Source organism: Humulus lupulus, chromosome 7, assembly GCF_963169125.1.
Source record: "Humulus lupulus chromosome 7, drHumLupu1.1, whole genome shotgun sequence".
NCBI lineage: Eukaryota > Viridiplantae > Streptophyta > Magnoliopsida > Rosales > Cannabaceae > Humulus > Humulus lupulus.
The window spans coordinates 180,498,074-180,510,228 of NC_084799.1; the positions used below are offsets into that span (position 1 = coordinate 180,498,074).

The 12,155-nt window shown below is 34.7% G+C and overlaps 1 protein-coding gene across 1 annotated transcript; it reads right to left on the reverse strand.

The window, feature by feature from the left end:
- Positions 1 to 4,198: 4,198 nt before the first annotated feature.
- Positions 4,199 to 5,944, reverse strand: LOC133792420 (uncharacterized). The gene is made up of 2 exons (XM_062230325.1): positions 5,152 to 5,944; positions 4,199 to 4,923 (listed from the first exon to the last, which is right to left on the reverse strand). Exons 1-2 carry the CDS (start codon positions 5,942 to 5,944, stop codon positions 4,199 to 4,201), a joined length of 1,518 nt encoding a protein of 505 aa, XP_062086309.1.
- Positions 5,945 to 12,155: the final 6,211 nt, after the last annotated feature.

Here is a 12,155-nt window from a genome sequence, read left to right on the forward strand (position 1 = left end):
TTAACCTATGGTCAACTATATGATATGACTAGAATAGATGATAACGGTATGTTTACTTATTTTATCAACTGTCAATATCGGTCCTGTCCGATGTAACAAATACATCCAATCTTATCTACTTTGCTAATGTTCTAGAAAGAACATAACACTGTAATGTGTAAGTAGATCATATCGTAGATTGGCAAGTCAGTGTAAATCCTGTGCACTGACTAATCTTAGGACTAACTTATTTTGAACATATAATCATATTTATATTCCACTGTGATTACTTCACTATAAATAAGATTAGCTATATGCTCGGGATTTAATAGAAGTTTATATTAAACAAATAATCATGAAAATAAAACATGTGAGCGAAGTGATTAACCAAGTCAAAAAATGATTTCTATTCATTTATTGATAATAAAATGAGATTACAAAAATTTTGGGTTTTAATTAGAGCATAAAACCCCAACAATAACAACTCATTCTTCCGCTTCCAATCCAACTAGCATTTGGTAGCTTGTCAAAAATGACCAAGAATAGACCAACAAGGGTCTGCAATCAAACATATCGGTTAGCATACTACAGGCACTAATAAATAAACAAGAGTATGAGAGTGTTCCTAGGTGACCAAATCCTTTTGTTGGCGTTTGACAACTTACTTTTTGAGAACATGATTTATATAAGTTCTATTCATCCTTTCTTTGAAAGAAATATGAAATTCCGTTTTTAATAATTACCAAATTAATTAAGCCAAGTGAATTAATTAAAGTGCGGAATGGTAATAAACTATTTACACAGAATACAGTTCTGTCGGGACAGAAACCAAACTTGTCACGACAGAAACTGAACACAATAAAAAGACAGTGCAAAACAATAAAGAACACAACGAATTTTTACAAGGTTCAGAAACCCTTTCGGATAACCTACTCCTTGGGGCCACGCCCAGAGAATAAAACCAATTAATAAAGAATCACAAGTACAAAAACATTGACTTAAACAAAACAAGACTCCCTCTTGAGATTTGCCGCAACTTGTTGTACTTCTCTTCACTAATCTGATCTTGATTGAAACGCTCAACCACTTGAACTCCCTTCAATGGCCAGCGAGTGCTTGCATCCTCCCGACGCAAGGCTTAGAAAAAATCTTCTCCCGAAGACTATAAACGCTGTGTTCAAATTACAATGTGTATTCACTCATGAACATGGTATAAGCTCACCATTAAAAACTAAACACACATAATTCTACAAGATCACGTGAATACTTATGATCTTGATGTTGGTTTTTATTGATCAAATCAGAGATTATGTGCAGCGGAACAACAATCAAATTGTCAGATTAATCCCATAAGATTTCTAGATCTACTTCTTCACACTCATATATATATTGAATAAAGGACAAGAATAGAAACATTACCTCAGGTCCTTCCTTGCTGCTATCTTTTCGTATGGCTGAATCCTTGAGATCTCACACCAAGATCTTCCAAAATGTTCTCAGTCACCCAAAGAACGAGTGTGGGCTCGCTATACAAATAATAGGCAATAACTATTTATCAGATATTCTCAACACATGAGATCTGATAAAGTTTGGACCTAGGTTTTGTGAAGAACAATGACCTTTGTTTTTGTCATTGATCTTCTTCTCTGAGAGAATCCTAGATATTTTTCTATCCCTGAAAACGTACGTTCTGTGAAAACTGATATCCAATATTTAATAATATCCAATATATTAAAATATTTGTTATTTTAAACAAATTCAAAATAACTGATCAGTTATCAGATTTTTGTTTAAATAATAATATTTAAATCAAATCAAAATATCTCATTATTTATTTAATATTTAAATAACTAAAATTGTGGAATCAAGAGACCAAGTCTATCTCTTATGCGTGTAGCACAGTGCCTGTGCACTGTGCCACACGTGTACCGCATGCATGTGCAGGCATGTGATTTTTCCCAATTTTATTATTATTTAAATACCAAAAATCCCAAAAATAAATTAATTCAAAATTAATTATATTTCTGATAAATCAAATAATTAATTAATTACACATAATTAATCAATAATTATGTTTGATACATAGAAAAATATTTTACTTATCACATAAGTCTTTTTTGCCCATTTTTGTATTTGCCTTTGATAGTGATTGTTTGAGCCATTCTGGGGACCATGGACCTATAACATTAAGCTCCAATAAATTGAAACTAAATTATTAAACTCTTTAATTATAATAGTTAATTTATTAATTCTGATATTACTCCACTATAAATTCAGAACTGCACTCTTTATGTTATAGATATACTTTTACATAAATCTTTTTCTTAAGTCGTCCATTGATATAACCATCTTACAATAGTTCAACCCTCTAATTAATTAGTTCATAAATTAGAATGGGAGAATTACCATTTAACCTTTCTAATTTACTTCTTATTCCTTAAGTACCATTAATTCACTAGTGAATAATTAATCTATAATCTAATTATAGATTTGAGCTCAAAATCATTCAGTTCCAGAATTAACCCTTAAGGGAACTAATATACGATCCGTTAGGAAAGATTAGATTATGTATTGTTGATACATGTTCCCAGCCATCCATGATATTAAATCTCCAAAACAAAAGTCATTAGCCTCATTCTTTGAAGAGACCTTAACGAGTGAATCGAAAGATTTAATAAACATGAACAGGAGTTCATGAACACTCAGGATTTAGGTTGATCTATAAATGATCATCAGTTATGATATGAATTACAAGTCTTTATTGTTAAATGGTTTTTGGATAAAGACTTTAATTCATATCGGTCCATGTCATATATAATCATATTATATAAAGCACATTTACCGAGATGTCTTACCACATCAATAATCCGAATCTAGATTATTTGTATCATTATGATACTCAATAAACCGTACTTACAACTCCAATTAAAGAATTCCATAACTTTAATTTGTTGTTGTTGTTGTCTATTTTTATTCATTCATGTGATCTTAATTCTCTCGTACTAATACAAGATCACATCCTCAATAATGAATATGAAATTTTTCTGATATTTACAAAATTATTGAAACAATAATTTAACAATCTAAATATAACAATAAGAATTAAACCATTGTATTTATTTATTCACAGAAAAAACAAATGTCTTTACATGCTTTTAGGACACACTCCTAACACTTGAATACAAAGAAGAACTCTCTCAAATATTACAATAAGGCTCACGAATGATGCACCAAAGAGTTCACTTTTCTCACTGCCTTTAGAGTCCTATTTATAGAGTTTTTTTCGTACTCACAAAGGCAGAGAAAGAATTCTTCTAATAAAGGCAAGAATCACAGTAGTTAATCTTGATTGATGAAGAGTTGCCTTTTTTAGAAAATGCTGATGCGACAGATGCGATATTGGTGGGGACAGCTCAGACCTGTGTCGGATGAAAACAAGTTCAAAAAGGAAACAATAATTAATGACATTAAGAACCAGTTTCCTGATTTCAATCCTTGAGCTGCACGAAAAAATATAAGCAAATAAACCAAAAATAACTTTGGGTAAGTACCGAATATTTGCAATAAACTTTGTTTCCTTTATAATCAAAATGAGACAATATATGCTAAATAAGGAAGCATATTATTGACTAAAAATCACACAAAAGGAAAGAGGGTTTCCGAAAATTGGAATAAAGGAAACCAAATATTTCCAAACAAATCCGAACAATATAATAAAGGAAAACATCTATTTTTCGAAAATTATAATAAAAAGAAAACAAGTATTTCCGAAAATTATAATAAAAGGAAAACAAATATTTCCGAAAATTATAATAAAAGGAAACAATTAAATCAACCAATTTCTCTTTTAAGAAAAAAGATATTTCTATAAAAATGCCAATTATAGGATTTACAATCTCCCCCTTTGAAAATTTTATAGACAAGGAATATCTATTTTTAAAAGATCCCTGCAAAACACAAGTAAGTGCTTAAAATCATAAGAGTCACAAAATAATCAAAAAATGACTCCCCCTGCGAAAGATAACCAAAGCACAGTTAACAAAAGAAACCAATAATAACCAGCAGGTTAACATAATCAAAGTACCAAAAATAGAGTCACTCTCTCCCCCTCATTGTCTGAAAAAAATGCCAAAGAACAAGTAAATGAAACAAAAGAAAGACACATTAAGTGTTCTTTTACAAATAATAAAAGAAAAATAGATCAAAGGTACTGAGATCATCATGGGGCAGGAGAGCTGGATGCATTGAGAGTGGCTAATGAAGCAAGAATTTGGCGCTGAGTTTCCTCCATGAGAGAGAACCGGACAGAAAGACTGGTAAGTCCTGTCTGGACAGCACCAAGATCAGTCGGGACAGCAGGAGTGTCAGTCACAACATTGCCAGAAGCAGGACTAGCCAGATTAATTCCTTTGACTTTTCGAGCGGTGGACGGAGCATGATCATCTTTGACAGTATAGGTGGGACCAACCAAAGGAGAAGTCAAGGTCTCATGAGACGTCTTCAAAGGATGTTGAGAGTCCAAAAGCTTGTAAATGACCTGAGGAAACATCAAGTGTTGCCCCTTATGTTTGGCACCACTTAGAGACATGATTTGGTCAAAAATAACAGCTCCAAGATCAATGGCGACTCCAGTACCAATTTTTAACAGTAGGAAGGCCATATCTTGTGTGATGGTGGAGGAATGTGTGGTAGGCATCCAATTAAACATAGCAAATTTGAAAAGAGCACCATAGAAATGAGTGAGATCGGTGACTCGAAGAGAGGTGCTTGGTTCCCACACCATAGCCTGACCAACCAGTTCAGACAAAACTTGATCCTTTGCAAATTCAATAGAATCATCAATCTCCACAGGGACGAGATTGAGAGCCTTAGCAATTTCGGACGGGCTAAAATTATACCAATGACCCCTAACATAAACTTTATGGAACATGAAAGAAGATTGGTCTAATAACTCATCATTCAAATTTGCATAAAATTCTTTAACAACCCGAGGCACAAACCCAGACAAGGATCGCAACCAACCTCTTTCCTCTAAAGTAAGCAATACCCCAAAAACACGATGAGGAGCAAAAAGAAAATTTCGCTCACTAATAAAATGGCGATGGTCATAGAATTGCATGTTCTTCTCATTATCATTAAAACAGAATGTAAGAGAGTGGGCTTTGAAAGAACCTGAGTTACGGGCAGGAGCACCTTTTTGCTTTGCAAGTTTGGACGAAAATTCAGGAAATGCCAAAGGATTGGTGCCTTTTGGGTCCGATGCAACTGGAGAGGCTTTAGATGGGTCTTCTTCAGAGTCAGTCTCCTCAGCCAAATTATCAAGAGGAACTTCAGGATTGGGCTCGGTCAAAGAAGGGTCCAACTCAGGCTGAGAGTCTTCCGTCTCGGGAGAGACATCCTCCGATGAGGTGCATGGGGGAGGATTGATTTTGGCCTTTAATTTAAAATGAGATAAAGGAGATGAATTAGAGATGGAGCTGGTACCTTTAGATTTAGCCACTTTGGCCTTTTTCCCTTTCTTCGACCCAACAGCTTTGGACTTACGTTTGCCCTTTGCCTTGGGTGTCAACACATCAGGTGATAGTGAGGATTCAGAGTCATGATCAGATGGAACAGACACATCTTCATTGGAAATTGATTTGGACTGACTAGTTCCCAAGGCCAGTTTGGCTTTTATTTGACCTTCGGGAGAGGCGAGTGAAAACGCCGAGGCTGGAATTGGCTCAGCATCCAAATTCGAGAACGTAACTCCTTTGCTAGAAGCACCAAGAACAGACGAACTTATATGACCCGAAAGAGCAAGAACCTTCTTTCTTGCTATGGTTTTAGAACGACGGCCTGGAGTAGGAGAGACAGCAGGGATTGATGCTGGGACCGAAGGAGTGGCAGTGGGAACAGATTCAGGAAGTGTCTCCTGCTGAGATTTCACAGACTTGGAAGATGAACCACGGCCTCGAGTCTTCATGGCTGCTAAGAGAGAGACAAGTGAAACACACAAAGAAAGAAACCCTAAACACTTCGGTTATATGTGAAAGATTTAACAAGAAAACACTGATTATAAAACAACCAAAGGGACTCCGAATATATAAAGTATTCGGAACACAAATGAGGCAAGTTCAAGAAAGGGTAACCAAAAATGGGTAACCGGATTTTTAGTGATAAATGCCAAAATATCTCCCTTTTTAAAACAAATTCTGTCACACCTCAAAATTGGAAACTTTTGAATATTTTTAGAATATATTGAGATAAAACAAATAAATTGCATCAATTAATTTTTTCAAACCTTTTTTGAGTACACGGTAGATAACAGATTTTATTTTTCAATTTTTATTATTTTTTATTACAAAATTGCCGAAAATAGAGTGTAGATTGCCATACCATATGTGTCCATGTAAATCCCAAGTCCTGTACAGAAGAAACAAGATAACCATATTTTTCACAAATTAGAGAAATGAGTTATAATTCAAATACTAAGAGACCATAATTCGAAAAACATACCAATCACAAAACATATTTGAGTCAATTCATTATATGTATGAGTCTTACAACCATCTTACACAGTCTAGAACAGGCATATGTGTGTGCATGTGTAAGCAATTTGGCGTTTCTTTTTGGCCTTTTAAAGCTAGGGTCATTGCCCATATTTGGCGATTTTTAGCCTTTTTCCAATTGTAACCATAATGGAGGCTATAACTCTTATACTGATGGTAGCCCTTTACACTGGTAGAGTATCCTCCAATATAATTGCTAATTACCTGGTACCAACTTACTCAGTGTCGGCTTTCACACATCAGTATAGGTAGCTCTTTTCCAAAATGGAGCCTGAAAAAGAAACTGGATTAGGAATGCTCATACAATGATAATTATTTGATCAAATATAAATTGGATGGTCTATAATTTTTCAAATATGGTTATTTATTCCAACAAAGTATAGGACTTATAACGAACATTCACTAAAATACAAAAAATATGCTCATCAAATTTCTTCCAATCAGGACAAGAGATTTACAAAAACACATATGCAAGGCAAGATAATCAATTTATTGGCAATTTCAAATAAAACAAACCCCCAAGGACTTCCTGAGGGAATCAAATCTGACCGTGTCTAAGGCTTTAGTAAAGATATCTGCAATTTGTTTGTTAGTCTCAACATATTCTAAAATCAATGTTTTGTTTTCAACAAGTTCCCTAATAAAATGATGACGAATGTCAATATGTTTGGTGCGAGAGTGCTGAACAGGATTTTTGGAGATATTAATAGCACTTGTATTATCACAAAAAATGGTTAAAGTTTTAACATCAAACCCATAGTCTACCAACATTTTTTTCATCCACAAAAGTTGAGTACAACAGCTTCCAGCAGCAATGTACTCAGCTTCGGCTGTTGACAAGGAGATGGAGTTTTGTTTTTTACTATGCCAGGAGACCAAATTGTTTCCTAAGTAAAAACAACCACCACTTGTGCTTTTTCGATCATCAATGTTTCCTGCCCAATCTGCATCACTATAATACACAAGGTTAGAATTTGTTTCTTTGGAGTACCAAATGCCTAAATCAAGAGTATTATTGATGTAACGAATAATTCTTTTTACAGCAGTCACATGAGACTCCATGGGGTTCCCTTGGAAACGAGCACACACTCCAACACTGTAACTTATGTCAGGGCGACTTGCAGTTAAATAAAGGAGACTTCCAATCATACTCCTGTAAAGAGTTGGATCAACTTTCTTCCCATTTTCATCTTTAGACAATTTGACCGTGGTACCCATGGGAGTTTTAGCAGGTTTAGATGCATCGAGTCCAAATATTTTCACAAGACTTCTTGCATACTTGCTTTGTGAAATGAAAATTCCTTCATCAGACTGCTTTACTTGAAGTCCTAGGAAGAAATTGAGTTCTCCTACCATGCTCATCTCAAACTCTTCCTGCATTTGTTTCACAAATTCCTGCACTAGAGAATCATTAGTAGAACCGAACACTATATCATCAACATAGATTTGTGCAATCATAATATTTTCATCAACATTTTTGATAAACAGTGTTTTGTCTACTCCCCCTCTCTTGTACCCCTTTGAGACCAAAAATTGAGTTAGTCTCTCATACCAAACCCTTGGGGCTTGTTTCAGCCCATACAAAGCTTTTTGCAATTTAAAAACATGATTAGGATTGTAAGGATCCTCAAACCCTTTGGGTTGTTCCACATAAGCTTCCTCATTCAAAAATCCATTTAAAAATGTGGATTTTACATCCATTTGGAACAATTTAAAACCAAGAACACAGGAAATAGCTAGTAATAATCTTATGGATTCAAGTCTTGCAACAGGGGCAAATGTCTCATCAAAATCAATTCCTTCAACTTGAGTGTACCCCTGTGCAACTAGTCTAGCTTTATTCCTTATTATGGTCCCAAATTCATCAGTTTTGTTTTTAAATATCCACTTTGTACCTATAACATTGGTATGACTCGGTCTAGGGACAAGAATCCATACCTCATTCCTTGTGAATTGATCTAACTCTTCTTGCATAGCATTGATCCATGATTCATCATTTAAGGCCTCCTTCACATTTTTAGGTTCCAAAGTGGAAGTAAAACAAACAAATTGAACCAAATTTACATACCTCTTTCGAGTGACCATACTCTCTTCAAGATTTCCCAGAATAAGGTCAGAAGGGTGATTCTTTTTTACTCTGGTTGATGGTTCTTTTTGAACGGAGTCAGAGGAAGTAACTGGATTTTCCTTCTCTGTTTGCCCAGTTGTTGTTTCGACAGAATTGGCATGTGATACGTCAGCAGTGGCTGTTGTCCCCTCCGAAGGTTATGCTGTCGGATCCGTCATTTCTTTATGATGTTGAACATCTATGAGCCTGTCAATTTCCTCCTCATGGGAGTACTCAGAGAAATCTTTTAAATCATCTACAACCACATTAGCTGATTCCATAATAGTTTGGGTTCTCATATTATAGACACGATAAGCCCTACTATTAGTGGAATAACCAAGAAAAACTCCCATATCACTCTTAGCATCAAATTTTCCTAGATTCTCACGATCTCTAAGAATATAGCATAGACACCCAAAAACATGAAAGTAGTTAACATTGGGTTTTCTACCTTTCCAGATTTCATAAGGACTTTTGTTTGTACCTGGACGCAGAAAAACATGATTAATTGTGTAACAAGCTGTATTAATAGCTTCTGCCCACAATTTCTTTGTGAGTTTTTTGCTGTTAAGCATAACTCTGGCCATTTCCTGCAAGGTACGATTTTTTCGTTCCACTACCCCATTTTGTTCAGGGGTTTTGGGAGCAGAAAATTCATGCACAATTCCAAACGATTTACAATATTCATCATAAACAGAATTTTCAAACTCCTTACCATGATCACTCCTTATTCGTACAATCTTTCCAATGTTACAATTTTTTTCAACTCTCAATCTTGTACATAGAGTTTGAAAAGCTTCAAAAGTATCTGATTTCTCTCTTAAAAAATCTACCCAAGTAAATCTAGAGAAATCATCCACACAAACAAAAATGTATCTCTTGCCATTAATACTTTCAACTTGTATAGGACCCATGAGATCCATATGCAATAATTCTAACACATTTGAAGTATTAACATCAGACAATGCTTTATGGGAAATTTTCAACTGTTTTCCCAATTGGCATGATTCACACTTACCAAGCGATTCTTTACCCAACTTGGGTATACCACGGATGAGACCTGCATTAGCAATTTTTTTCAAGTTTTTGAAATTTATATGACCAAGTTTTTCATGCCACAAGTCAGTAATATTAAAACTTGATGAAGATGTATGACATGTGAATTTTTGTGTGAGAGTGTAACAATTATCCAAAGAACGAGAGCCTTTGAGAATAATATCACCATTTTGATTTAAAACATTACACTCATCATGTGAAAAATTAACATAAAAACCTTGGTCACAAATTTGACTTATGCTAATTAAGTTGGCTTTCAGCCCATCAACAAGAAGCACATTTTTCAATTTCGGTAACCCTTTAATGTTTAGAGTACCTTTACCCAGAATATTTCCTGTCATTCCATCCCCAAAAGTTACTACTCCACACTACAAGGATTTGAAGTTGGTAAGTATGTTGGCATTACCTGTCATATGTCTCGAACAACCGCTATCAAAGTATCATGAACTAGATGCATGCATTTTGTGACAGGTAAAAGTAGCCAAGCAAACAGAGTTAACTTTCTTGACCCATACAGTTTTTTATTTTGAATTTCTTTTGGTCAAGAATTGATTCATACCACCAAAGTGTTTATCATAATTCTTTTTGAACAAGTTTAACAGAGAAAAACACTTAGGTCTTATGTGACCTTTCATCCCACAAAAATGACAAACTGGTACAAAATGTTCAAAGTTTCTTTTTGGAGAAATTTTCTTTAGTTGTAGATCTGTTGCAACAGATGGCAACGCTGTCCTCTCAGCAGTGTGACTTGTTCCTGCAACACGGTTAGTTGACACAACAGACGGATAATTCATAGATTTTACAAAAACCGTTTTTCTTGAGGACTCAGATCCATTAGATCCTAATCCACTGTAGTCACCAACCTTTTTTCCTACAGAAAGAATATCATCCAAAATTCCAGATCTAGGATTAAGCATTTTGACACCTTTTTGCAAAAACTCAATTTCTTTATTCAAAGAAACAATTTCATCATTTTTGGAAGCAATAATCATCTCAAGTTTTTCAATTTTTTCAACAAAATTTTTATTATTGCCAGCCATTAGACGATTCTCAGAACACACTTTCAACCATTGATCATACATTATTTTATAAGACTCTTTCAATGACTCCTCATCTAAATCAGAATCATCAGAATCACTGTCTGAATTCTCATTGTTCTGAACAGAATTATTAAGGCATAATACATCCTTGTAATCGACCGAAGAAAAAACAATACCTTTGTGAACAGAGGTTAAGGCAACACTATTTTCCTCCTCATCACTCTGTTCAGAGTCTTGATCACTCCATGTGGCTGTCGTGACTTTCTTTTTCTTTAAGGTATTTGCACACTCAGATTGAATGTGTCCAAATCCTTCACATTCCCTGCACTGAATACCCTTTTTATTAGTCTCAAAGGGTTTAGAAAAATTACCTAATGGGTTTTTGGATATGGCCTTTTTGTTTCCCAATTTCTTTATATATTTTTGAAAAAATTTTGTCAACAGAGCCATCTCATCATCCTCATCTTCCGAACTTTCCTTCTTTTCTTTAGAGGATTTCAAGGCAATAGATTTTTCCTTGATTTCCTCTGTCTTACCTTTTTGTCTAATTTGTTGGTTTAGTTCAAAAGTTCGAAGTGAACCCATCAGTTCCTCTACTTTTATTTTGTCCAGATCTTTTGCTTCTTCAATTGCAGTTAGCTTTGTTTGAAACCTGTCAGGGAGAACTCTAACAATTTTTCGAACCAAAACATTCTCTTCAAGTTTTTCACCAAGAGCAAAATATTCGTTAGCAATATCTGACAATTTCTCATAAAATTCAGTGAGGGTTTCATTTTCATTCATTTTCAAATTTTCAAATTTTGTTGTGATCATAACAAGCCTAGAACGCTTGACATCAGCAGTTCCTTCAAATTGAGTTTGAAGAATTTGCCAAGCATCTTTGGCCGAAACACATGAAGAAATCAATTTAATGTAACCTTCACCAACACCATTAAAAATAGCATGTAATGCTTTATTGTTGTAACTGGACAGTTTATCTTTAGCATCAGTCCATTCAAATTCAGATTTTACCTTAGTTATATCATCGCTTTCTGCTGGAGGAGTCCAACCACTTAAAACAGCTCTCCAAGCCTTTTCATCTTGAGATTTGACAAAGGCTCTCATTCGAACTTTCCAATATGGATAGTTTGAATCGTTGAGTAAAGGAGGGCGAGTTATGGAACCTCCTTCTGTGAAAAAAGACATTGCAAGAACAAGAGCAACAAACGGAATAAACCAAGATCACACTCAGAAATGAGTGACCCGCTCTGATACCAATTGAAATTCCGTTTTTAATAATTACCAAATTAATTAAGCCAAGTGAATTAATTAAAGTGCGGAATGGTAATTAACTATTTACACAGAATACAGTTATGTCGGGACAGAAACCAAACTTGTCACGACAGAAACTGAACACAATAAAAAGACAGTGCAAAACAATAA